This window comes from Dermochelys coriacea, chromosome 13, assembly GCF_009764565.3.
Source record: "Dermochelys coriacea isolate rDerCor1 chromosome 13, rDerCor1.pri.v4, whole genome shotgun sequence".
Classification (NCBI taxonomy): domain Eukaryota; kingdom Metazoa; phylum Chordata; order Testudines; family Dermochelyidae; genus Dermochelys; species Dermochelys coriacea.
In genome coordinates, this window is record NC_050080.1 from 37,141,885 (window position 1) to 37,169,714 (window position 27,830).

Genomic DNA, 27,830 nt, shown 5'->3' on the forward strand with positions numbered 1-27,830 from the left:
GGGATAGCTTGAAGGTCGGCCATGTGTCCACTCCAGGGATTCATCCTGCTGCTGTCACTGGCCTGTGAGTAATCCCCACGGACACTCCTGCTCCTTCCCCTGCCTGGAGGAGGCTCTGGACCATATGGTCCAGATCACCCAAGGAAATCTATCTAACTACCTAATCAATTTATCTATCTATCCCCATGGATATCTGTCCCCCATCCACCCATCCATCCTGATGCACATCTATCTATCTATCTATCTATCTATCTATCTATCTATCTATCTATCTATTGATGTGCAGTATTTATTTTCCATCTCTCCATCTCTAGAATTTCTAGCTATCCATTCCACCTCTCTTGGTGATATCTCTCCATTTCCATCTATTCTTCCACCCATCTACAGTCTCTCTGTCAGTCTACTAACTTACTGCTCTGTGCATGAGCAAAAAGGAGTGGAGATGAGGTTCTGGTTTCTCTCATGCAGGTGGACGCTGCCAATATGCCTCCTTCAGCCAAAGCCCCTCTGAGATCTCAGTGTCTCCTGACAGATGGTGGCTCTGGAACGTGCTGTGGCAAACATCACAGCAGACAAGGTCAACGTCAACTGGATCCGGCAGAGCCCTGGACAGAAACCCGAAGGGGTGCTGCTCTTCAAAATAGATCTGTACATTTACCGAGCTCCAGGGATCCCAGAGCGATACGTCCCCTCCAGATATGCCTCCAACAAGAAGTTCTTGCTCACCATCCGTGATGTCCACGAAGGAGATGACTCCATCTATTTCTGCTTTGCTTACTATGGTTCAGCTGGAGTCCAGACGTGGGGAGAGGGGACCCACGTGCATGTGTTGAGTGAGTATGGAGCTGATTGCTGTCCTTTGAATAGAAGGATGATCCAGGGATCAGGATCTGGCTTTGGGAGATCTGAATTTGATGCTGCTTCTGCCATGGCCTCCATGTCTAACCTTGGGCCAGCTTCTCTGCATCTCAGTTCCCCCTCTCAGCAACAGGGAACCAGCCCTTCCCTACCTCCCAGAGGTCATGTAGCTCAGTGAATTGGAGAAGCTCTGATATTAGGGTGATGGTGGCCAGACAGGGACCTGTCCCTTAGATGAGCACATTGAGGTTGGTAGAGGAGGCCCAGGTGGGTAACAGGCCTTCTCCATAGCACCCACAGAAACCAGAGCAGGAGTTTCTGTTACGGACGAGGTTTCTCTTGCTCCCTGCCTCCCCCGAGGAGATGGGTGAGGGGGCCAGACTGGGTTGCAGTGGGAGAGGGTGGTGTGTGGCGCACCATTGGTTCTTCCTACGTGTATTTTATCTCCAGACTATGTCACATGCTCTTCAGGAAACTGCTGGGTTTGTTTCTTCCATACTGATATTTTCAAAAGATGACAGAGGGGCTGGCTGTGCGGGGAGGAGGGGGTCATCTACTGTAAAGTAGCCAAATCGAAATAAACTATACAAGGTAATTAATTGGAGAAATTATAATGAACCCATAACTAAGGGAGGGGAGATTGGTCTTGTCATGAAGACAAAGCATTGAGAGGCAAGACACTTGACTCTGGGAGGTGGGAGGAGTCTAGTGCTTTAGAACAGAAAAGGTTTGGGAGCCAGGACTCCTGGGTTCTATCCCCAGCTCTGGGAGGGGAGTGGGGTCTAGTAGCTGGAGCAGGCAGGCTGGGAGCCAGTGCTCTATCCTGGCTCTGGGAGGGCAGTGAGGTCAAAGGGAGTGAGCCAGGGTTGCTAGCCGCCAACTCCAATGCCCTTTGTGTGTTTGCAGAGAATAATCTGCCCCAGCCCCGAATCCAGCTGTTCCCTCCAGCCCAGGAGGAATCGCCACTGGCTTCACCATCCTGACCTGCCTAGTGAGCGGCTTCTTCCCTGGCTACATCAACGCGCTGTGGAGGTGAGACTGCCAGACCCAGGCCCAGGGGGTGAGAACGGTGCTGGTCGCACTGGGAGAAGACAAGACCTACTTAGGGAGCAGCTACCTGACACTGCCAGCCAGCGAGTGGGACTTGGGTGCCAGCTATAGCTGTGTGGTCAAGCATGAATCACTGGCATCCACCCTGGAGGAGAGCATCAGTGCCAAGGACTGAAAAAGACAGTAGCCCAGTGGAGAGCCTCTGCTCCCAGATCCCAGGGGCCCTGCCAGGTTCAACCTCCCCCATTCCCATCTGCCAGGCTGGGAAACCCCCTCAGCTTGGACGAATACAGTCCCTCGTCCAGAGCAACCTCCCCCCATGACCTGACACTCCCTGAGATCCCGCCCAGCAGCATCCCTTCAACAGCAGCAGATCCACTTCTGCCTTGCTTTTGGGGGGGGGCAAGGACCCAGCCTGGGCTGGGGGCAGAGCTGAACCCAAGATGCAAAGCTTCAGTCCTGGTTCTCCAGACCATACCTGGTTCCTTTTGCAAATCTGTCTAGCCTACTATCCCTTCTCCTACCCCACTGTCTGTCTGTCCGGCCCCTCTGTTTCTTTTCACATGCACTCATCCCTCCATACACAGCCCTCCTCTCTCTCCATCCAGCCATGTACACCCCTCTCCCCATGGTTTTACGGATCTATGTATCAATGCTGCTTGTTTCCTCTCTACTTATTCATCTCACCCCACTATTGACCCAATGTACACGTCTATTTACCTACCAATCCATCCATCCAACTAATCTCCACGCATGCTCCCTTCTCAGCAGCAGTTTAGTAAGCCAGCATTTATAAAGTGGAAGAAAAAGCAAAGACAATAAAAGAAAACTTGATACCAAATTCATTGCTTTGTACTTTTTTTTTAAAGCAAAACAAACATATCTGCAAATGGATTATAATTAAATATGAATTTAAAGCATATCTGTGGGTTCTCCATGCTGTATAATGGGCACTAGGGGCAGCAGAGGGTGGGGGCGGGGGAGGGGCGGCTATACTGTATAATGGGCAGTAGGGGGCAGCAGAGGGTGGGGTGGGGGAGGGGCGGCTGTACTGTATAATGGGCACTAGGGGCAGCAGAGGGTGGGGGTGGGGAAGGGGGGCTGTACTGTATAATGGGCACTAGGGGCAGCAGAGGGTGGGGGTGGGGAAGGGGGGCTGTACTGTATAATGGGCACTAGGGGCAGCAGAGGGTGGGGGCGGGGAAGGGGGGCTGTACTGTATAATGGGCACTAGGGGCAGCAGAGGGTGGGGGTGGGGAAGGGGGGCTGTACTGTATAATGGGCACTAGGGGCAGCAGAGGGTGGGGGCGGGGAAGGGGGGCTGTACTGTATAATGGGCACTAGGGGCAGCAGAGGGTGGGGGTGGGGAAGGGGGGCTGTACTGTATAATGGGCACTAGGGGCAGCAGAGGGTGGGGGTGGGGAAGGGGGGCTGTACTGTATAATGGGCACTAGGGGCAGCAGGGGGTGGGGGCGGGGAAGGGGGGCTGTACTGTATAATGGGCACTAGGGGCAGCAGAGGGTGGGGGTGGGGAAGGGGGGCTGTACTGTATAATGGGCACTAGGGGCAGCAGAGGGTGGGGGTGGGGAATGGGGGCTGTACTGTATAATGGGCACTAGGGGCAGCAGAGGGTGGGGGCGGGGAAGGGGGGCTGTACTGTATAATGGGCACTAGGGGCAGCAGAGGGTGGGGGTGGGGAAGGGGGGCTGTACTGTATAATGGGCACTAGGGGCAGCAGAGGGTGGGGGCGGGGAAGGGGGGCTGTACTGTATAATGGGCACTAGGGGCAGCAGAGGGTGGGGGCGGGGAAGGGGGGCTGTACTGTATAATGGGCACTAGGGGCAGCAGAGGGTGGGGGTGGGGAAGGGGGGCTGTACTGTATAATGGGCACTAGGGGCAGCAGAGGGTGGGGGCGGGGAAGGGGGGCTGTACTGTATAATGGGCACTAGGGGCAGCAGAGGATGGGGTGGGGGAGGGGAGGCTGTACTGTATAATGGGCACTAGGGGCAGCAGAGGGTGGGGGTGGGGAAGGGGGGCTGTACTGTATAATGGGCACTAGGGGCAGCAGAGGGTGGGGGCGGGGAAGGGGGGCTGTACTGTATAATGGGCACTAGGGGCAGCAGAGGGTGGGGGTGGGGAAGGGGGGCTGTACTGTACAATGGGCACTAGGGGCAGTAGAGGGTGGGGGCGGGGAAGGGGGGCTGTACTGTACAATGGGCACTAGGGGCAGCAGAGGGTGGGGGCGGGGAAGGGGGGCTGTACTGTATAATGGCACTTGGGGCAGCAGAGGGTGGGGGTGGGGAAGGGGGGCTGTACTGTATAATGGGCACTAGGGGAAGCAGAGGGGGGGTGGGAGAGGGGAGGCTGTACTATATAATGGGTACTAGGGGCAGCAGAAGGTGGGGGTGGGGAAGGGGGGCTGTACTGTATAATGGGCACTAAGGGCAGCAGAGGGTGGGGGCGGGGAAGGGGGGCTGTACTGTATAATGGGCACTAGGGGCAGCAGAGGGTGGGGGTGGGGAAGGGGGGCTGTACTGTATAATGGGCACTAGGGGCAGCAGAGGGTGGGGTGGGGAAGGGGGGCTGTACTGTATAATGGGCACTAGGGGCAGCAGAGGGTGGGGGTGGGGAAGGGGCGGCTGTACTGTATAATGGGCACTAGGGGCAGCAGAGGGTGGGGGCGGGGAAGGGGGGCTGTACTGTACAATGGGCACTAGGGGCAGCAGAGGGCGGGGAGGGGAAGGGGGGCTGTACTGTATAATGGGCACTAGGGGCAGCAGAGGGTGGGGGTGGGGAAGGGGGGCTGTACTGTATAATGGGCACTAGGGGCAGCAGAGGGCGGGGCGGGGAAGGGGGGCTGTACTGTATAATGGGCACTAGGGGCAGCAGAGGGCGGGGCGGGGAGGGGGGGCTGTACTGTACAATAGGCACTAGGGGCAGCAGAGGGTGGGGGTGGGGAAGGGGGGCTGTACTGTATAATGGGCACTAGGGGCAGCAGAGGGTGGGCGCGGGGAAGGGGGGCTGTACTGTACAATGGGCACTAGGGGCAGCAGAGGGTGGGGTGGGGGGCGGCTGTACTGTATAATGGGCACTAGGGGCAGCAGAGGGTGGGGGCGGGGAAGGGGCGGCTGTACTGAACAATGGGCACTAGGGGCAGCAGAGGGTGGGGTGGGGGGCGGCTGTACTGTATAATGGGCACTAGGGGCAGCAGAGGGTGGGGTGGGGGGCGGCTGTACTGTATAATGGGCACTAGGGGCAGCAGAGGGCGGGGCGGGGAAGGGGGGCTGTACTGTATAATGGGCACTAGGGGCAGCAGAGGGTGGGGGCGGGGAAGGGGCGGCTAATATTAATGGGCACTAATGGGGAGCAGTGAACAGGACAATATTCGACTAAATAGCTGCCACCCATTGTTCAGACCCTTTAAAATAACCCTGTATGCTGCCATCTGCCCTCAAACCTCCCCTGCCTAGGTCAGGATGGGCCCTTCCCCCAGGCAGTGCCATGAGACACACACACACATGCCCCGCGTAGTCCCATCCCGCCGGGCAGGACCAGCCCCGACGGGCAAATCCATCTTTCCCTAGGGAGATGCCCTTAGACCCCTTGGCCCTGTTGGGGCCAATCCCTGCTCTCCTCGTGACAGCCCCATCCTCATTCCCGTCCCACCACAAATTCCCCCATGGGAGTTCCCACCCCTCGGACTCCCATGCTGCCCCTCCCCCGCCCATCACTTTGCCACCCCACGTGTTAATTACCTGCCACAATTAGCTCCTTGGCTTGGGCCCCATTGGAGCCGGGTGCTGGCTGGTGCCTCCTGGGGTGGGTGCTGGTACTGGCGAGAGGCCGGTCTGACAGCATAGCAGGGAGGGCCTGCCCACTCCCTGGGAACAGGTCAGGCCAGGTACCTCTGCACAACGCAACAGCTGCCACTCATGCAACCGCCCTTCGTTCTCCTGGCCTGCGTCTGCCTGACCCCTCAGTCCATACAGCGTCCGTCTGTCCGGCTAACCATTGCATCTGACCTCTATGATCTGTCCCTCATTCCAGCAACATATCTCCCAGACCTGTCTGTCTAGACACTGTGTATCCATCTGTCTGAGCTCCATCCATCTGTCCATCCAAGCTGTGCCTAGTTCAGCACCGTCAGTCTGTCCTTCCTACCCCATATCCCATTCTCCAGCCCGTCCCCCCACCTGAGGCTGGATCAGAGCTGGCTCTTCTGTAGCCTATTCCCTGCCCCCTGGAGCCAGCCAGTCTCCCTATCCCGGGGCTGGATTTGAACCAGGACTCCTGGGTTCTATCCCCAGCACTGGGAGGACAGCTGGGTCTGGTGGGTTAGAGAAGGGGGCGCTGGGAGTCAGGACTCCTGGGTTCTGTTCCCAGCTCTGGGAGAGGCATAGGGTCTAGTGGTCAGAGTAGGGGGGAGGGGGCTGGGAGTCAGGACTCCTGGGTTCTATCCCAGCTCTGGGAGGGGCGTGGGGTCTGGAGGGTTAGAGCAGGACAGGCTGGGGAGCCAGGTCCTGGGTCCTACAGAGGATACTGAATGACTCCAGCCTGAGCCCTCTGCGGGATACACATTCCCAGGGCTTTCCAAGATCTGGTTTTCACCCCAGGCTGGCCACGGCTGCGTAATAATTCCCCCACCCTGCTCGCGTGTAACCCTCCCCTAGCCTCAGTGTCGTGAACCTGTTCCCAGCACAGCTCGCAGCTAAATCTAATCAGGCCAAGATAAAGACAGAGCAGAGTGTGCCTGGCCCCAGCGTCCCGCCGAGCCAGGAACCAAGGACCAACACGGGGCCCTCACTCAGATACCACTTGCCTGGGCACATGGGGCAGGGAGTGCAGGGGGTGTGAAGAGCACAGCCGGGGAGCAGACACCCAGCTGGGGTCAATCAGCTAGTGGCGGGCGTGTTGGAATTGTAACCATTTAAACCTGCTTCCTGGAGAGGGTGGGGTCTAGTGGTTAGTGCAGGGTGGGCTGGGAGCCAGAACTCCTGGGTTCTGCTCTTAACTCTGACCCTGACTCACCGGGTGACCCCGGTCCAGCCCGCTCTGTGCCTCAGTTTCCTCACCTGTAATAGGGGAGAAAATTTACCCACTCCCAGAGGGGCGCTCTCTCTTTAGGGCTGGCTGGGAGGTTGGGACTGCATGGAGAGACCCAGTGGCGGGGTGGGGGGGTTATTCTGGGCAGACCAGATCAACTGGATAAACCAGGCTGGGATCAAGACAGAGTTTGTGACACCACAGGCCCCTGGGGCAACAGATGCTCTCCAAGCAGCACTGGCTGCCACTGGGGAAGCTGGGGTGGGGGGGGGGGGCACTGTGATCTGATCACTAGACCACACTCCAGTCCCAGGGCCCAAGGGAGAACCCCGGAGTCCTGACCCTCAGCCCCCTTCACTAAACCCCACTCAGGACTCCTGGGTCCCATTCCTGGCTCTGGAAGGAGAGTGGGGGCCTAGTGGTTAGAGCAGGGGCGGGGGACAAGGTCTCCTGGGTTCTATCCCCAGCTCTGGGAGGGACATCGGCAGAGCTGTGGAAGGTGGGGTCAGGGCTGGGCTAGCAGGGGGCTGCAGGTAGGGAGTGAGGGGCACCCTCAGGTCTGGGTGGGGGGGACTGAAGGCAGGAGAAGGAGAGAGGCAGGGAAGGGAAGAACAAGTGTGGGAGGAGGGGAGGGATAGAGACAGACTCCGGGTCTCGCCCTTGCTTCGGATGGACAGACAGACAGGGGACTGGATGGACAGACACAGGGACGGACAGACAGACGGGGGGCAGGGGCGGATGGATGGACAGACAGGCAGACAAATGGGGGGTCTGGAGGGACAGATGAAGGACAGGAAGACGGGGGTGGGGCTGGAGGGATAGATGATGGGCTGGAGGGAAAGACTCAGGGACAGACACAGGGATGGACGGACAGACAGGCAGACGGGGCTGGATGGACAGACACAGGGACACACACAGGGATGGATGGACAGACAGGCAGACACAGGGCTGGAGGGACAGACAGGGGGCTGGAGGGACAGACACAGAGACCGATGAACAGATGGGGATGGATGGACGGGGGGGGGCTGGAGGGGCAGAGGCAGGGATGGATGGACGGACAGACAGGCAGACAGGGGGCTGGATGGACAGACACAGGGACACAGACGGGGGGATGGACGGACAGACGGGGGTGGACGGACAGACAGGCAGACAGGGGGCTGGAGGGACAGACACAGGGACACAGACGGGGGTGGACGGACAGACAGGCAGACAGGGGGCTGGATGGACAGACACAGGGACACAGACGGGGGGTGGACGGACAGACGGGGGGTGGACGGACAGACAGGCAGACAGGGGGCTGGAGGGACAGACACAGGGACACAGACGGGGGTGGACGGACAGACGGGGGGTGGACGGACAGACGGGGGGATGGACGGACAGACAGGCAGACAGGGGGCTGGAGGGACAGACACAGGGACACAGACGGGGGGTGGACGGACAGACGGGGGGTGGACGGACAGACAGGCAGACAGGGGGCTGGAGGGACAGACACAGGGACACAGACGGGGGGTGGACGGACAGACGGGGGTGGACGGACAGACAGGGGGCTGGAGGGACAGACACAGGGACACAGACGGGGGGTGGACGGACAGACGGGGGTGGGCGGACAGACGGGGGGTGGACGGACAGACAGGCAGACAGGGGGCTGGATGGACAGACACAGGGACACAGACGGGGGGTGGACGGACAGACGGGGGATGGACGGACAGACGGGGGTGGGCGGACAGACGGGGGGCTGGAGGGACAGACACAGGGACACAGACGGGGGTGGACGGACAGACAGGCAGACAGGGGGCTGGAGGGACAGACACAGGGACACAGACGGGGGGGTGGACGGACAGACGGGGGGGGTGGGCGGACAGACGGGGGGTGGATGGACAGACAGGCAGACAGGGGGCTGGATGGACAGACACAGGGACACAGACGGGGGGGTGGACGGACAGACGGGGGGTGGACGGACAGACGGGGGTGGGCGGACAGACGGGGGGTGGACGGACAGACAGGGGGCTGGAGGGACAGACACAGGGACACAGACGGGGGGTGGACGGACAGACGGGGGATGGACGGACAGACGGGGGTGGGCGGACAGACGGGGGGCTGGAGGGACAGACACAGGGACACAGACGGGGGTGGACGGACAGACAGGCAGACAGGGGGCTGGAGGGACAGACACAGGGACACAGACGGGGGGGTGGACGGACAGACGGGGGGGTGGGCGGACAGACGAGGGGTGGACGGACAGACAGGCAGACAGGGGGCTGGAGGGACAGACACAGGGACACAGACGGGGGGGGTGGACGGACAGACGGGGGGGTGGGCGGACAGACGGGGGGTGGATGGACAGACAGGCAGACAGGGGGCTGGATGGACAGACACAGGGACACAGACGGGGGGTGGACGGACAGACGGGGGATGGACGGACAGACGGGGGTGGGCGGACAGACGGGGGGCTGGAGGGACAGACACAGGGACACAGACGGGGGTGGACGGACAGACGGGGGGGTGGGCGGACAGACGGGGGGTGGACGGACAGACAGGCAGACAGGGGGCTGGATGGACAGACACAGGGACACAGACGGGGGGGTGGACGGACAGACGGGGGGTGGACGGACAGACGGGGGTGGGCGGACAGACGGGGGGTGGACGGACAGACAGGCAGACAGGGGGCTGGAGGGACAGACACAGGGACACAGACGGGGGGTGGACGGACAGACGGGGGGATGGACGGACAGACGGGGGTGGGCGGACAGACGGGGGGCTGGAGGGACAGACACAGGGACACAGACGGGGGTGGACGGACAGACAGGCAGACAGGGGGCTGGAGGGACAGACACAGGGACACAGACGGGGGGGGTGGACGGACAGACGGGGGGGTGGGCGGACAGACGAGGGGTGGACGGACAGACAGGCAGACAGGGGGCTGGAGGGACAGACACAGGGACACAGACGGGGGGGGTGGACGGACAGACGGGGGGGTGGGCGGACAGACGGGGGGTGGATGGACAGACAGGCAGACAGGGGGCTGGATGGACAGACACAGGGACACAGACGGGGGGTGGACGGACAGACGGGGGATGGACGGACAGACGGGGGTGGGCGGACAGACGGGGGGCTGGAGGGACAGACACAGGGACACAGACGGGGGTGGACGGACAGACGGGGGGGTGGGCGGACAGACGGGGGGTGGACGGACAGACAGGCAGACAGGGGGCTGGATGGACAGACACAGGGACACAGACGGGGGGGTGGACGGACAGACGGGGGGTGGACGGACAGACGGGGGTGGGCGGACAGACGGGGGGTGGACGGACAGACAGGCAGACAGGGGGCTGGAGGGACAGACACAGGGACACAGACGGGGGGTGGACGGACAGACGGGGGATGGACGGACAGACGGGGGTGGGCGGACAGACGGGGGGCTGGAGGGACAGACACAGGGACACAGACGGGGGTGGACGGACAGACGGGGGGTGGACGGACAGACGGGGGTGGGCGGACAGACGGGGGGCTGGAGGGACAGACACAGGGACACAGACGGGGTGGACGGACAGACGGGGGGTGGACGGACAGACGGGGGGATGGACGGACAGACGGGGGGGGTGGACGGACAGACACAGGGACACAGACGGGGGGTGGACGGACAGACGGGGGGTGGACGGACAGACGGGGGGTGGACGGACAGACGGGGGGGTGGACGGACAGACACAGGGACACAGACGGGGGTGGACGGACAGACAGGCAGACAGGGGGCTGGAGGGACAGACACAGGGACACAGACGGGGTGGACGGACAGACGGGGGGGTGGACGGACAGACACAGGGACACAGACGGGGTGGACGGACAGACGGGGGGGTGGACGGACAGACACAGGGACACAGACGGGGTGGACGGACAGACGGGGGGGTGGACGGACAGACGGGGGGGTGGACGGACAGACAGGCAGACAGGGGGCTGGAGGGACAGACACAGGGACACAGACGGGGGGGTGGACGGACAGACGGGGGGGTGGGCGGACAGACGGGGGGTGGATGGACAGACAGGCAGACAGGGGGCTGGATGGACAGACACAGGGACACAGACGGGGGATGGACGGACAGACGGGGGTGGGCGGACAGACGGGGGGCTGGAGGGACAGACACAGGGACACAGACGGGGTGGACGGACAGACGGGGGGTGGACGGACAGACGGGGGGATGGACGGACAGACGGGGGGGTGGACGGACAGACACAGGGACACAGACGGGGGGTGGACGGACAGACGGGGGGGTGGACGGACAGACGGGGGGGTGGACGGACAGACAGGCAGACAGGGGGCTGGAGGGACAGACACAGGGACACAGACGGGGGTGGACGGACAGACGGGGGGGTGGACGGACAGACGGGGGTGGGCGGACAGACGGGGGGCTGGAGGGACAGACACAGGGACACAGACGGGGGGGTGGACGGACAGACAGGCAGACAGGGGCTGGAGGGACAGACACAGGACACAGACGGGGGTAGTGGACGGACGGGGGGTGGACGGAACAGACGCGGGGGGGTGGACGGAACAGGAACACAGGGGACACAGACGGGGGTGTGGACGGACAGACGGGGGGGTGGACGGACAGACGGGGGGGGTGGACGGACAGACACAGGGACACAGACGGGGGGGGACGGACAGACGGGGGGGTGGACGGACAGACACAGGGACACAGACGGGGGGTGGACGGACAGACGGGGGGGTGGACGGACAGACGGGGGGTGGACGGACAGACACAGGGACACAGACGGGGGGGTGGACGGACAGACGGGGGGGTGGACGGACAGACGGGGGGGTGGACGGACAGACACAGGGACACAGACGGGGGGTGGACGGACAGACGGGGGGGTGGACGGACAGACGGGGTGGACGGAGCAGTGCGGGAGTGAGATGCTGCCTAACCCAGCCCGTAGCCCAGCCCCTTGTGCCCGGGACACCACGCCCTGGTCCCGCCCCCCCTTGTCCGTCTGTCCGTCCCCCCCATCACTTAGGCCCTGGCTCCGGCGGCAGCCACAGCTCCCAGCCCGGAGGGGGCGGGGTGGGGGCGGCGATGGAGGGGGGCAGCGGGGGCCGGGACGGGGGGGGCGCCCCCAACCCCTTCGTCCACGAGCTGCGGCTGACGGGGGCGCAGAGAGCCAAGGTGAGGGGCAGGGGGGTGGGGCTGGGGGGTGTTTGGGAGATGTCTGTGTTAGGGGCGGGGTTTGGGGATGGCGGCTCCCAGTCTCCGTGGGGGGATGGGAGGGGATGGAGGTGAATTGGGGGGCTCCCAGTCTCCGTGGGAGGATGGGAGGGGATGGAGGTGAATTGGGGGGCTCCCAGTCTCTGTGGGGGGATGGGAGGGGATGGAGGTGAATTGGGGGGCTCCCAGTCTCCGTGGGGGGATGGGAGGGGATGGAGGTGTATTGGGGGGCTCCCAGTCTCCGTGGGGGGATGGGAGGGGATGGAGGTGAATTGGGGGGCTCCCAGTCTCTGTGGGGGGATGGGAGGGGATGGAGGTGAATTGGGGGGCTCCCAGTCTCCGTAGGGGGATGGGAGGGGATGGAGGTGAATTGGGGGGCTCCCAGTCTCTGTGGGGGGATGGGAGGGGATGGAGGTGTATTGGGGGGCTCCCAGTCTCCGTAGGGGGATGGGAGGGGATGGAGGTGTATTGGGGGCCTCCCAGTGTCTGGGGCGATGGGAAGGGATGGAGGTGTATTGGGGGGCTCCCAGTCTCCGTAGGGGGATGGGAGGGGATGGAGGTGAATTGGGGGGCTCCCAGTGTCTGGGGCGATGGGAGGGGATGGAGGTGTATTGGGGGGCTCCCAGTCTCCGTAGGGGGATGGGAGGGGATGGAGGTGAATTGGGGGGCTCCCAGTGTCTGGGGCGATGGGAGGGGATGGAGGTGTATTGGGGGGCTCCCAGTCTCCGTAGGGGGATGGGAGGGGATGGAGGTGTATTGGGGGGCTCCCAGAGTCTGGTGGGGGGGCGGCGGTGTCTCGTGGGCACCGGGTGGGCAGAGCCCCCTCCCCTGCAATGCGCTGGGGACTTCCCCTCCCCACCCCACTGCGGCTCGGGGGTGCGGATGCTGCAGCCTCCCTGGCTGGTTTTTAGCGCAGGCTGCGCTGGAGGGAGCCGGGCCCAGCACAGGGGGGCCGGGACCGCCCCAGATCTGGGGGGCTCGGGCACGGGCGGGCGACGGTCCCGCTGCCGGGCGTGAGGAGCCGGGCATCTGCTTCCATTTCCCTTTCTGTTTCGTTTTCCCCTGATTTATTTACATCCTGTTTCTCTAGAGACTCTTCCCAAGGCAACGCCCCAGCCCTGCCCGGTGCCCCTCACTCCCGACCCGCAGCCCCCTGGGATCCCAGCCCCGGGTCCCCCCCCAACACACACAGCCCCGGCGCTGGCAGTACGTTGCCACAGGCTGTACAATGGCCCCTTGCATGGCTTTAGTATCTGCAGGTGTCAGTTCTGCTGGAGGGTTTGGCATCTTTGGCTTAGGGGCCTCCTGTCTCCAGCCAGTGCGCTGAGGGCCAGATCCCCTTGGGGTGTGTGTGTGTGTGGGGGGGGTGTCAATGGGCCCATGCTGCACCGGGGTCCAGGGGCCGGTTTGGACCAGCTGAGCAGCTGTGTCTGGTTTAGGTTGTTATTTTACTATCACTATTATTGTGTTATTTCACATTAAACCATCCATCCGCCTGGCCCCGTCTCTCTCTCTCTCTCTCATTCTACACCCCGGATGCATCCGATGAAGTGAGCTGTAGCCGAGGAAAGCTTATGTTCAAATAAATTTGTTCATCTCTAAGGTGCCACAAGTACTCCTTTTCTTTTCACACCCCCTGCATTTATCAATCTTTCTCCATTTTCCATTTCCGCCTTCCAACTCCCCATATCCTCTCTGTCCCCCATCACAGCCCCCCTTGCTGTACCCCCTGCCTTCCCCAGCGGGAGAGGGCTTGCTCTGCTCTAACAGGCCCTCTGCTCCAGGGTTATTACAGGTCAGAGCTTGAGGGGGGGCCCCTTGGGGGGGATGCAGAAGAGCACATGCCAGGGATGCTGCATTCCTAATGAGTTGCCTTAATATTTATGTCTCGGAGTGTTGCTATGGGGCCTAAGGGGGTTAGGTGCTATGGGAGCCTGTATTATATTTGCTGGGAGCAGCCATCTGCCATTCCAAAGAATCTCTATTAGCAATAACCATAGATTATTATGAGCAACATATTAATATTATTCCAGAAATAATATTTCAGACATAAATAAATCAAATTTATTCATTTTAACAGCTTTGAAGCAAACCGTTTCAATCTTTTCAGGATTCCCAGGGTGCTAGCTGCAACTGACAGCCAAAAATCTCTATTAATCGTAGAGATTAATAAAATCATTAATTCTATCATTCCTTTAATTTGCAGCCATTGGGATCAAGTCAAATCCTAGAGTTTCCACTATTAAAAAATTATAGAGTTTCCCTATTCTAACACCTAATAAACAGATTATTTCCACTTGCCATTAGCTGGGAAATTCCTCTTATTAATAAATAGGGTTAATATTCATACTGTTAGTCCATTTTTAGCGGACATGGGTAGCAAAACTCTGCTCAGATAATATTGAAGGCTAATCCTTGATTTCGTACCCACAGGGGCTAAGTCAAATCCTAGAGATCCCCTATTAATGATGAATTAGCCTTAATACTCCAATTATTTCCATTTGGGGTCATCTAGGATCCCACTGTGTAAAATCCCTGTTAATAATCATTATTTCTCTATTCATATTGCTGTTTAATTTTGAATCATCTGACATTGACACTAAAGATTGATAATTATTCATTTGGTTTGCATCTCTTGGGGTGACATGAATTATTATTTATTAGGTGTATTATGTTAGTACTATCAGACCCAGTCATGGCCCAGGACCCTATTGCATCAGGCGCTGTACATTGTTTATTAGGTGTATTACGGTAGCACCTAGGAATCCCAATCATGGCCCAGGACCCAGGTGCTGTTAATTATTTATTAGGTGCATTACAGTAGCGCCTAATAGCCCTGGTTGTGGGTGATCTCTGCGCCAAAGAGCTCAGAGTCAATGGTTCTTATCCAATGACTCGGGTTTTTGCATTAGTCATTATTAACCTTAATATTCGTATTACTGCAATTGGATTTCAGCTGGCCTGCCGTGTCTCACTGGGCTGCTATTAATGACAGAGAGGGAGGGTTGGGGCGTTACTGAGTATTATTCATTTGTGTGGTATCTGCAGGAGTTGACCGGATGAAATTGCCCCAGAGTTATTAACCTCTCCCTAACCTATCTCCCAACTGTATGCTAGGATGCCTCACCCTGTGACGGGCGTGGGGTGGCCACTTTCTGGAATACGACGATTTATCATTACTATTCTAGAGTTTATTTCCACTGCAAACACTTGGCCTCAGGCTCACCTTTGTGGCTGCTAGTAAAGTTGAGCTCGTGCGTAGCTGCGGGCAGAATTAAGCATTTATTTTTGCATCCGCTGAGTTTGAATACCGCAAATCCTGGAGTGTCTCTAATCATAATTATTGGCCTCAATATTAATATAATTTCCATTTGCCATTAGCTGGCATAGACTGCCTCCTATTCTGAGAACCCTCTAGTATTAATAACTGTTTAACTTTGAATATTATTATTATTATTATTATTAGGTATTAGCATATTAATTTGTTAGTTTTGCAGACAGACAAACTGAACAGCCTACACCTTGGAGTGTAACTAATCAATATCCTGATTATGAATTGTATTTTATTTTGTATTGGCTTAGATCAAGGGCGTAGACTCAACCTTAAAGTTAATCATACTAATTATTCTCGGTGCTAATTAGTTTTGCATCTTCAGGGATCGAATCGGTCACATCCTGGAGTTTGTGTATTAAGGACAATTATCCTTAAAAAAATATTTCCATTTGGAGTCAAAGAACATTAGTTATTTCCTATTCTGATGAAACTGAATTCGTAATATTTATCTTTATTACTAACATTATTAGTTCATGTTGTGTCAGATGGGACTGGCCAAAAAGATGCTGAGTTTATTAATTATTATTAGAGCTTGGTTTTCAGCTGAACCTTTTTTCAGTGAAAAATAACACTGAAATATTTTGTGGATTCATGTCGATTTGACCGAATTGTTTCTTACAGCAACAAACAAACCGAACAAATAAAAATCAAGTTGGTTCATGCTGACGTTTTTGAAACACAATGTTTTGATTTTCTAGGTCTCGCTTTGAAATGTCCTTTCATTTTAGTTTCTTGTTTTTATTTTATTGTTATTTTAGAAAAAAGCCAAAAGTGTTTAACCATGGTGAAAATATAAACAAAATGGGTCGTTTGACCCCCAACAAAAAGAATGGTCATTTTCGGTCTAATCGAACCAGATTACTTTTCCCAAAGAAATGCCCAAATCCCTAATTCTTCCCATTGTAATTATTATTGTTAATCATTTAATTCAGCAACTGCTAGGGTTGTCTAGATCAAATCATGATGTTTCTCTATGAAAAATGGACTATTATTATTGTTTATGAAATCTAAGTGCTGCAAAGATGTATTCAAAGTATATAAAGTTTGGAACAAGGACGAGATTTCAGAGCCCTTAAAAATGTATCCTTTGGTGCCTTGGTTTCCTCTGTGCCATCATTTAAGGTGTGCAATTTGAGGCAGTTCTGACTATAAAAATATAGGAAATGAAAAGTTATAGCAACGTAAAAATAACAGCAAGTACCCCAGAGTAGGTTATATTGACAACATCTATTGTTTTATTATTAATGCTAATAAAGTTTTGTGTGAATTGGAGGTTGATCCAGTGACAGCCGAGAATTTCTACATTAATAATATTTATGATGATGATTAGTACAGGCCTTGAATTACAAAGTACTGATGTAAGCTTCTTGTATTATTATTTATTAATCGTTAACTGGGGTTGCATCTGGCTGCGTAGGGGACTGTGTGATTAGTATAATTAGCATATGTATTAATAATGATGCGAACGGACAGATGGAGATTGATGAATCTGGCCCCGAATGTCAAATCGTTTTCAGAAAACGTACCACAAAACACAAACCGTGCAAAAAAGCCACAAGAAACCCAAAATAGCCCCGGATCAGATGGAATCAACAGCATCCCTATAAACCCAGTAGAGGAAAACACACATGCAAACAAGTACAGAATCACAGAATATCAGGGTTGGAAGGGACCTCAGGAGATCATCTAGTCCAACCCCCTGCTCAAAGCAGGACCAATCCCCAATTTTTGCCCCAAATCTCTAAATGGCCCCCTCAAGGATTGAACTCACAACCCTGGGTGTAGCAAGCCAATGCTCAAACCACTGAGCTATCCCTCCCCCCGAACAAACACACAAATAGTAAATCACACTGTACACAACACACACATAAGCTGTTTGTGTACTAACAAACAGAAAATGACACAAAATATTCAAACACACAAACATCCACAGTACACAAAACAGCTAAACACACAAACAGGAAATAGCACAATACACACAAAACATACACAATAAACACACGACAATAACAACTAAACAAGAAAACAGAAAATAACATAAAACATCCACAGTGCACCCACAACATCCATAGTACACAAAACAACTAAAAATGCAAACAGAAAATAACACAATACACACAAATCCACAGTACTCAAAACAACTAAACACAGAAACCGAAAATAACCCAATAAACCAAAAACATTCACTGTACATAAAAAAATGAAACAAACAGAAAATAACATGACACACAAAACATACACACACACACACAATGTGTACACACAACAACTTAACAAACAGAAAATAACATGAAACATTCACAAGACACACAAAACATTTGCAGGGTACAAAATACCTACACACGCAAACAGAAAATAACACAATACACACACAAGACATACACAGTGCACGCACGCACACACACAAAGCAACAGGCATGTATAACCCAAGCTAACATAGCATGGCTCAAAATCTCTGTGACTGTGTTACATGTACTCAGGCCTTTGGAACTCCCTGCCACATGATCACAACCCCTGTCCAGCCCCATGCTGACAGCTGCCCTTGGCTGCCATCCTGGGCCTGTAACTCCTCCCTGGGGCTCCCCTTCTCTGCCCTGTGGGCATGAGCCCCAGGACAGTACACTCTAAGGAGACAGTGCTCTGTGTGTTGTGTTGTGGGGAGTCCTTGGGCTTGGTTCCTTTCAATGAGGCCAGGCTGGGTGAACTCTGTGTGTAGGTGTGTGAGAGCGGGACCCTGCTGCATCCTGCTGGCGGAGATAAGCCCTACAATGCTGACCTGAGGGGATCCTGTCACCTGCGCTGACCAGAGGGGCCCGGGCAGTCAGTGTTGGGGGGTTGATGTCTCTCCCGTTGGTTCGCAGTTCTACCTACTGGGGACGGTGCTGGCCCCACTCCGCGTGGCCCTGGCCTTCATTGTCCTCTTCCTCATCTGGCCCTTCGCGCTGCTCCAGGTGCTGCACCGGTCCGAGGAAGAGCTGAAAGAGCCGCTCATGGATTGGAGGAGGTAAGAGACCACCCGGCCCCCCCCACACACACACTGCTGGTGCCCCTCAATCCTGACCCGCAGCCCCCTGCTAGCCCAGCCGTGTGCTTCCCCCACATCCACCATTTCCATCTCTCCCGTTTCAGCTCTGTCTCCTACAGCTCCGTCTACCTCCTGAGCCGCCTGATGTTCTTCCTCCTCGGCTTCATGAAGATCCGGGTGCGGGGGCAGCGGGCATCACGCTTGGAGGCCCCGATCCTGGTGGCCGCCCCCCACTCCACCTTCTTCGACCCCATCATCCTGCTCCCATGTGACATTCCCATGGTGGTCTCCCGCACAGAGAACCTCCATGTGCCTGTCATTGGAGGTGAGGGGCTGCGAAGATGGGCCATTCCATTGCATGATCTGCCCATTGGATGATGCCAATGGGCGACGTTAGGAGCATCGGATGGAAGGGTCCATTGGATGATGCCTGTTGGGGTCACTGGATGGAAGAGAACCCTGGGGTGGGGAGGGGAGAGGAGATGGGCCCTTCCTTTGCACGGTCCACATGGAGCATGGTGGGGAGGTGGGCCCTTCCACTGCATGGTCTGCCCGTTGGATGATGCCATTGAGGGACCTTGGGGTCATCGGATGGAAGGGCCCATGCTAGAGTGGGTTGGGGATATGGGCCCTTTCATTGGATGGTCTCCCCATTGGATGGTTCCCCCCATGGGACCCTTCCAGAAGGAGCATCCCAGTCCTGGGGGGGAATGGGGTGCAGGGTCCATGGGGCTCCAGCTACAGGGGGGTGGGGCAGGAAGTGAGTGTTACAGGCTTTGCCTGTTAGTTTGGGGTATGCTCATTTATTAGGGTTACTCTTCTGTTGGGGGGGAGGGGGGTCTCTACTATCAATGTATTGCTTGTGTCACTTGTGTTCTCATACAGAGCTCTACTTCTCCCTGCTGCAAGTCCCCTCCCAATGGAGCCATCCTGTGGGACCTAGGTTCCCCAGGGCTGGGTTCTTCCAGCCCCAGAATCAGATGAACACACACAAACACATTAACAGAGCATTTCTGTGAGGACCAGGTTAATCAGCACTCCCGAGCTGACCCCTTATATGTCCCTGGACTCAGCAGGCTGGGTTGAACAGCACCTCCAAGCTGTCACCCTCATATGCCATGGGCACCGCACCGGAATAGAGCACACCTGAGCAGGCTGGGTCGAGCAGGACTTTCAATCTGCCACCCTCATATGCCGCTGGACTCAGCAGACTGGGTCAAACAGCACTTTCAAGCTGCCACCCTCATACGTCCCAGGTTCAGCACGTCTCTGTCCCCGCTTTCACATTACAATTGTTCTGGTCGTAACCACTTGATGAGCAAACCCCGCAGGCTTTTTGGGCGCTGCAGGGATCTTTTAGCTTAGGAATGAGGAGCGTTGCTGCAGAGCGAATGAGGAAACCAAAAAACACTCACGAGAGGGGGAGAGAGAGAGAGAGAGAGAGAGGCAACCAGTTTAACTACTGAAGTTATTTATTGCTATGTAATAAACATAGGGGAGCCAAACAAACAAAACAGTTATAATATTAAATCTAACTTAATTTTGATTCTAAAAGTCATGTTTAGAAAACTGTAACTGGTCACAAAAGGCAGGGTCAGAAGGCTATACCTAGTGAGAGAGAGAGAGAGCTGGGTTCTCACCACTCCATGAAGCTTGAATCGATCGAGGGTCCCAGGTGTTGGTGGTAGCTGAGGGTTCAGAGTGCTGGAGACAGGCAGAGCCCCCAGCACGATCAGTCAGGAAAAGATGAAGTCCCAGTGGAACTGCTACAGAGTTTGGATCCAGGCATCAGAACACTTACTTGAGCATGGGTAGGGGGTTTTGTAGAGAAACAACAATGGTTCAAGGGAGACACTAGATTTATGTGTAAACTGATGGCGCAAGGGAGTATACCAAAGTTGTTTCGTTCAGGCTAGATAATGGGAGCTGATCATTCCTGGCTTTGGACGGTGTGCCTTGGAGGGAACTCACAATGCAATTAGGGAACTTCACTATTTTGGATACCAATAAAGGATTTATTACTAGAATTGGTCTGAAAACTACCTAGCTGGGTGTGTACAGGTATGGGTTCATTACCATCTGGAGCAGAGATCCCCCATCATGCAGTGCGCTTCCCTGGTTTTCTGGTCCCAGAGTTCCATGCGGTTCTTGCCTTGGAATCTCTATTCTCCATTCTGTATGCTAATGGAGATGCCTCCCTGTCCCATCTTCAATGCAAATGAAGCTAGGGGAGTTTACTTAATCCTGTTACCCTTATTCCAGGGGTTTAGATGTGTCTCCCACTGCCTTTTCATTGCTTTTTGTAAGTCTTTCTTCTGATCGATTTTGGTTCAAGCAGAAGCTGGCAGGGGGTCAGACAGGCTGGGTACTGCACCCTGGTTCCCCAAGAACACAGAGCTGATAGGTAACAGTGGGGTACAGAGCTGGGTCCAGCGATATCTCATCCTCCCCATTTGGTTGGTCTCTCCCCTAATGGGGACAGCACCATGGGTTTGGGGCAGGAGGGGGAGGGGTTGTAAAAGGAGGAGATGGGGAGTGGGGAAAAGAGGGGCTCATGGATGGCAGCAGAGCAGAGGAAAGGGGATGGGGAGTGAGGGGAGGGGGAAGAGACGGCCCCAGGGTGAGGACCTGTGGTGGCTTTATAGGGTTGGGTGGCAGCAGGTGGTGGTGGGTCTGTTCCCTGCTCCATGGCCTGCCCCCTCACCCATTTCTCTGCCACCCTCAGCCTTGCTTCGGTTCAACCAAGCCATCTTGGTGTCCCGCCATGACCCAGCCTCTCGCAAGAAGGTGGTAGAAGAGGTGAAGAGACGGGCCACATCCCAGGGAAAATGGCCACAGGTGAGACCCCCCTCCCCGCAATTCCCATCCCTTCCCCTGGGTTACCCCCCTCCTCCCCACTGGGTATCTGACACTCTCCCCTTTGCTCTCCCCCAGGTGCTCTTCTTCCCCGAGGGGACCTGCTCTAACAAGAAAGCCTTACTGAAGTTTAAGCCAGGTATGAGGCATGGCAGCACAGCCTGGCTCACACAAGGGTGTGGGGGAGTAGGGCGACACCCACCCTGGGACCTCCTTCCCGCTGGCCAAGCAGGGCCTGGGTGTAATGACTCTCGAGCCCAGAGACTCCTCCCTGCGGGGTTGGGACTTGGGGGGTGAGATGGGCAGGTAGAGCTGCAGGAAACTCCAGTGTGAGCAGTGCAGGTGCACTGGGTGTGGTGGGAGGAAACGTTGTGGAACACGGTGTAATCCCCTGTATATGGTAAGGGTAAACCTGGAGTAATCTGCAGCATGGATTGAGAGTAGCGATGCAATTTGAAGCACAGACTTAAACCTGGAGTAAACCTGGAGTAACACGCTGTGTGTATTGAGAGCAGCAGCTCTGTTTGAAGCACAGAGTAAATCTGGAGTAAGATGCTGTGTGTATTGAGAGCAGCTGCTCTGTTTGAAACATAGAGTAAACCTGGTGTAAACCTGGAATAACTCACTGTGTGGATTGAGAGTAGCTGCTCTGTTTGAAGCACAGAGTAAACTCAGAACAATCATCAGTGTAAATGTGGCCAGTCTCAGGGCAATTCTAGAGAACCAATATAAGTAAACTGAAATATGAACCTCAATGTAAATGTAGAACAGCCTTACTGTAAATGCTGGCTAACCCCCAATGTGTGAACCTAGAAGAAGCAGAGAGTAACCTCAGTGTCAATCTGGAGTAACCCTCCAAGTAAACGCTGCAAAAATCCACTGTAAAGCTAGAATCAGTGTAAATCTGGAGTAACCATCTGAGTAAACACTGTGGAAATTTAGAGTTACCCAAGTGTAAACCGAGAGCAAATGACAATAACCCACAGGGTGATTCTCAGTGGAAAAGCTGTTAACCTCTCTGTGTGCCTGACATAACTCCTTGCGTGTATGCAGGTAACTCTGTAACACCCTACACCTCTCTCTGCACCTCTGTGTAAATCCAGAGTGAAAGCCTTGGTGTAAACAGGTTGTCTCTCTCTCCCAGGTGCCTTCATTGCCGGGGTTCCTATCCAGCCCATCCTTGTCCGGTACCCCAACAGCCTAGTGAGTGTTTGACAGGGATAATGGGCTGGGTGGATGGTGTGGTCGGGCTGCACAGCCAATGCCTCTGTTCTTCTCTTGGCAGGACTCGACAACCTGGGCGTGGCAAGGCCCCGGAGTGTGAGTTATGCATGGGGAAGGGGGTCTATCTTTCTCTTGCCCCTTGCTGGAGGGAATGAGCCCTGCTATGTGTCTGTCTGTCTGCTGCCCCCTGGTGGAGAGGATGAGTGCTGCTCTCTGTCCGCTGCCCCCTGCTGGAGGGCATGAGCCCTGCTGTGTGTCTGTCTGTCTGCTGCCCCCTGGTGGAGAGGATGAGTGCTGCTCTCTGTCCGCTGCCCCCTGCTGGAGGGCATGAGCCCTGCTGTGTGTCTGTCTGTCTGCTGCCCCCTGGTGGAGAGGATGAGTGCTGCTCTCTGTCCGCTGCCCCCTGCTGGAGGAGATGAGCCCTGCTGTGTGTCTGTCTGTCTGCTGCCCCCTGCTGTACTCTTGGACTACTAACTTGGGGTGTCATGTCTCTCTCACCCTCACCAGGCTCAAAGTCATCTGGTTGACGGCATCACAACTCTGCACCACCGTGGAAGTGGAGGTGAGATTGCACAGCACCCCCGAGTGCTGTTCCAAGGCAGTAGGGCTGATGCCCCACAGCTGAGCTCCCCACACACTCCCTGCTGTCCCCTAACCCCCTCGTCTCTTGCAGTTCCTCCCCGTCTATCAGCCCAGCGCTGAGGAGAGCATCAATCCCACCCTTTATGCCAGCAATGTGCAGAGAACCATGGCCCGGTGAGCGGCCCTTTTGGGGGGCTGACTGGGCTCCCCTTGGGGGTCGCTGCAGGGGGTAGGATGGGGGGCACCCATGGGGGTTTGGCAAGGGATATTGGGGTAAGGCAGTGGTGGGGAGGTTGGCATGAGACACCGGGGGGTGGGCCTGCGGTGTCTGGGGCATGTGGGGTGAGGGGTACATGGGAGGAGCACTTGGTACCAAGAAGTTGGTGTGAGGGGGCCATGGGCAGCAGTTGTCACAGGATCCCTGGAGGCAGGTGAGGGGAGCACAGAGGGGGCTGGTGTGGGAGGGAGGTTGGTATTTGGGGCCTCAGGGGATTGGCATGGCTGCAGCAGGGGGAATGGTGGGTTATCAGGGTACGCAGACGGGGATATGGGGGTTGGGCCATTTAGGGGTTCGCAGATGAGTTGGCATGGGGGTCCTTGGAGGGGTTGGCAGGGGGTTATGGGGTCAGCATGGCCACATGGAAAGTTTTTGGGGAGGTTATGGGGCGGCAGTGCTCTGAGGGGTATGCGAGGGGTATGTATGAGGGGTTGGAGGGAAGTACATGGGTTTTTTGGGGTATGGGGGTCGGGGCACTGTAGCGGGTACAGTGGGGTTAGGTGCACTCGGGGGGACACAATGGGGGGCTCCCTTGATCTGACCACTCCCTGCCCTTGTCTCCCTGCAGGGCGCTGGGCATCCCGGCCACTGAGTGCGAGTTGGTGGGGACCCTGCCGGTGCGGGCGGTCGGGCACCTGCGGGTGGCCCTGGAGCCCCGGCTCTGGGAGCTGGACAGGGCACTGCGGAGGGCCAGGTGAGGGGCTGGGAGACAGAGGGAGGGAGGAGGAGGTGGGGGGAGGTTGGGAGGGGAGGGGAGGGGTGGCAATAGGGGCGGGGGAGGATGGATGGGCAGTACGGGAGGGACAGACAGAGGGACAGTGCTGTGTTGGGGGTGGGGCTGTGCTGCCCCGTGTCTCTGACCCCTCTTCCCCCCCACATCGGGATCCTCCTGCAGGTGGGTCACGGGGGGCCCCCTGCCTGACGGTGGAGCAGGGACTCTGGGGTGCCAGGAACTCGCCCGCTGGCTGGGGCTGCCCTACCCTGAGGCGCCTGAGGGGCTCTGTGCCTACTTCCAGCAGGTACCGGGGGGCAGGAAGGGAGCAGGAGAGGGCTGAGGAGGAGAGCACCCCAGGAGCAGGGAATGGAAGGGGATTGCCCAGGGGCTGGGGGGACTTGCCCCTGGGTGGAGAGGGGAGGGGAATTGCTCCAGAGGTGAGGGACTGGGATTGCCCAGGAGGCGGTTGGGGGAGTGGAATTACCCCAGGGTTGTGGGAGGGGAATTGCCCCAAGGTGTGGGGAACTGCCCCAGGGTTGGGGGAGGAGAGGTGAATTGCCCCAGGCGTTGGAGAATTGCCCCAGGGGTCAGGGAGGAGAACTGACCCTGGGGTTGGGGGAGAGGAGGGAAATTGCCGGAGGGGTGGGGAATTGTCCTAGGGGTGGTAGGGGAGAAAGGGGATTGCCCCAGGATGGGAGAGGGAAGGGGGATTGCCACAGAGGTGGAGAATTGCCCCAGGGGGTGGGAAATTACCCCTGGGGTCGGGAAGGGGGATTACCCCAGGGGTCGGGGAGGGGAATTGCCCCAGGGGTGGGGGAGGCGTGGGGAAGGGGATTGCCCCAGGGTGCACAGGAGTGCACCCCTGGGCAGGGGAAGGGCTTGTGGGGGGCTCTGTGTCCAGAGGTAATCCCCATCCATGTGTCCGTCCACCAGGACCCGGGGGGCGCCGTGGACGCCCGGGCGGTGCGGCTGGCCCTGCAGGCGCTGGAAGGGGGACGCAGCCCCAAGGAGCTTACGCGCCTTGCCTTCGAGGTGGGGGGCAGGGAGTGGGGGGTGGGGGAGGGGCTCTGGCAGGAATAGGGCAGGGATGGGTATATGGGGGGCTGGGTTGGGAGTATGTGGAGGAGGGGTCTGGGAGGGTATGTGTGGGGATATAGAGGGTGGGGGGAGGAGGCTGGGGTTGGAGGATGTGCAATGGGGGAGTATGTGTGGGGGATATGGAGGGTATCTGGGAGTGCGGGAGGATCTAGGGGCTGCAGAGAGATATGGGGGTTGTGGGTGAGGGTATCTGGGGGATGTGGAGAGGATAAAGGGGCTGCGGGGGGATATAGGGGCTCTGGGTGGGGTATATCTTGGGGGCCATGGGCAGGGGGATATGGGAGCTGTGAGGGGAGTATTGGGGGACTGGCGACATGGGGATTGTGTGGGGTCTTTCTCCCGCTCACACCATCTCTCCCTCTCCCCACAGCTGTTCTGCGAAGTGGGGGCCGGGCAGGGGGCCCCATGCCTTCCCCGGGAGGGTTTCTGTGCCATCCTGCGCCTGCTGCTGGGGACGCCCTGGGCCGATGGAGCCAAGCTCTATGCTGCACTGGGCGGGGCTGAGCCCCACCACGGGCTGAGCATCGGTGAGCACTCCCGGACAGATGGGGGGCCTGGCAGACAGACAGATGGGAGTGGACCAGCAGACAGACAGCTGGGGGGACCCAGAAGACAGACAGACAGACAGATGGGTCTGACTGACATGGGGGGAAGAAGAGAGAGAAAGAGAGGGAGGCTAAACATGCAAGGCAGACAGACAAACAGACAAGAGGATAGGGCAGAAAGACGGACAGACAGACAAGAGGGCAGATAGATGGACGGAGAAACAGACGAGAGGGCAGACAGATGGATGGACGGTCAGAAAGACGGATGGAAGAGAGGGCAGACAGACAGAAAGGTGGATGAAGAGACTGATGGACGGGGAAGGGGGCAGACGGATGGACAGATGGGTGGCTGAGCCAGCCCAGTGGCTATTTCTCCCTCTCCTTCGTTCTCACCCTGCCAGGTCAGTTCCAGGATTTCGCCCTGTGTCACCCCGACTATGCTCTGCTGTTCAGCACCTATCTGTGCCTCCCGGTACCCGCCCGCCAGGCCCACGCCCCCCATGCCAACGGCCTCTCCTCTGCCAAGAGCAAGGCAGACTGAACCACGCCCCACCCCCACCAGACAGTGACACCCCTTCCCCAGCACACTCGCTACCCGGACACACCCAGCAACTCAGGGCTTCAGGAAATGGGGAGGAAAAAGCCAATTTTGGGGGGAGGGGAGGTTATTTTATTTTAATTATTTTTGAATTTATTTTATTTTTTGGAGTGAAGCGGGTGGGCTGGGTTTCTTCTTCTGTTTTGTAAAATGCAAACAAACGCTATTTTATATATCAAATATCTATATCTCTATGAAAATATTATATATATACACACACTAACTTTTAAAGCAAAGGCAGTTTTGAGCGGCATTCCTTGGAAAAGAAGGTGTTGGAGGGCCTTGTGGCTGGGCCTTCACATTTAATACAGTGGTTTCAAAGTCACCTTTATGCCACATCATGAAACTTCAATGGCGGTCTCAAGGGGGCCCCTTGGAACAATACCGAAGAATTTCCAAATCTAAGGTAATTACCCCGATCCAGCCCCAAGGCAGGGGGCTGGCTGACTCAGGGGGGGCGGGAAAGGGACATAGCCCTGGGTAGCCCCCTCAGCAGGACCCCAGTCTCAGGGTTGCCAGAGATGGAGCCAGATTCATGACACCATGATTGGGCCAAAACATTGATCCAAATCCCTTTAATCGACTCAGTAAATGACAAGGTTGCTCTGCCCCCGGCACCGTGTTTCCTAATGGTGCCGTCCATTCAACAGGAAGCAAATCATTGTCCTCTGCTTCACCTTCTACGTTCCAGGAGGCGGGACTTTGAGAGTTGGGAGGAGTCGGCTCCTCGGCATGCCAAGGGATGGGGCGGTTTTCTAGCCAGTGAGGACTCTCCATTTCATCCTCAACGTTCCAAGGGACGGGATCTGCCAAAGTGCTCTTTGTTTCATCCTCAACATTCAAAGGGGTGGGGCTTGGGGGAGAGAGGGCCCAGCAATTGTCTGAAGAAGGAATTTAAGGCATCCACAAATATCCCTAGCTGGAGCCTTTCGGCCAATTGCAGTCAATCCTCATCATGGCCGCCCTCTCTCATTGGCTGCGCAGGCGCTTACTCCTTCTGGCGGCCATATTGTCGCTCCTCCTCTTATGGCTGCGCCGAACGCCCGTGTCCATGACATGTGACCCGTCGAGCACCCCACCTGGGCACAGCCGTGTGGAGCGTCTCCTCATGGGATCCCATCTCACTGGCTCCCAAGTCGGGGAGAGGGCTCTGCCATGGGACCCCACTCGGTCCCTCGGGGCAGGGGCAGAGCCAACAGGTCCCTCGGGACTGGAGAGATGGAGTTTCGATGCCAGCAGAGAGGAAAAAATGGACAGCTCTTCATCATCATCATCATCATCATGTTTCCCAGCATCCTCCACGCCGCCTGGAGGAAATTCTGAGCTGGCAATGGTGGCCATCTTGGAAGGGCCATCACCCATGCCTGAACTGGCCTCTCCCGCCTCCTTTCCATCATCCCTTGAACTGGTCCCATTGCCACAGCTCC

General features: G+C 56.9%; 1 protein-coding gene and 1 gene segment (V, D, J or C); both read left to right on the plus strand.

The window, feature by feature from the left end:
- Positions 1 to 2: 2 nt before the first annotated feature.
- LOC119841735 lies at positions 3 to 2,792 on the plus strand. The segment is given in 3 exon segments: positions 3 to 64; positions 469 to 833; positions 1,765 to 2,792. Coding segments are annotated over 2 exon segments (378 nt in total).
- Positions 2,793 to 12,020: 9,228 nt separating this feature from the next.
- Positions 12,021 to 26,597, plus strand: LPCAT4 (lysophosphatidylcholine acyltransferase 4). Its single transcript, XM_038369822.2, has 14 exons — positions 12,021 to 12,110; positions 18,345 to 18,487; positions 18,613 to 18,833; positions 21,234 to 21,346; positions 21,443 to 21,503; positions 22,509 to 22,567; positions 22,650 to 22,684; positions 23,096 to 23,150; positions 23,262 to 23,344; positions 24,016 to 24,141; positions 24,343 to 24,466; positions 25,096 to 25,194; positions 25,631 to 25,787; positions 26,207 to 26,597. Exons 1-14 carry the CDS (start codon positions 12,021 to 12,023, stop codon positions 26,344 to 26,346), a joined length of 1,506 nt encoding a protein of 501 aa, XP_038225750.1. The 3' UTR covers positions 26,347 to 26,597.
- The last annotated feature ends 1,233 nt before the right edge of the window (positions 26,598 to 27,830 follow it).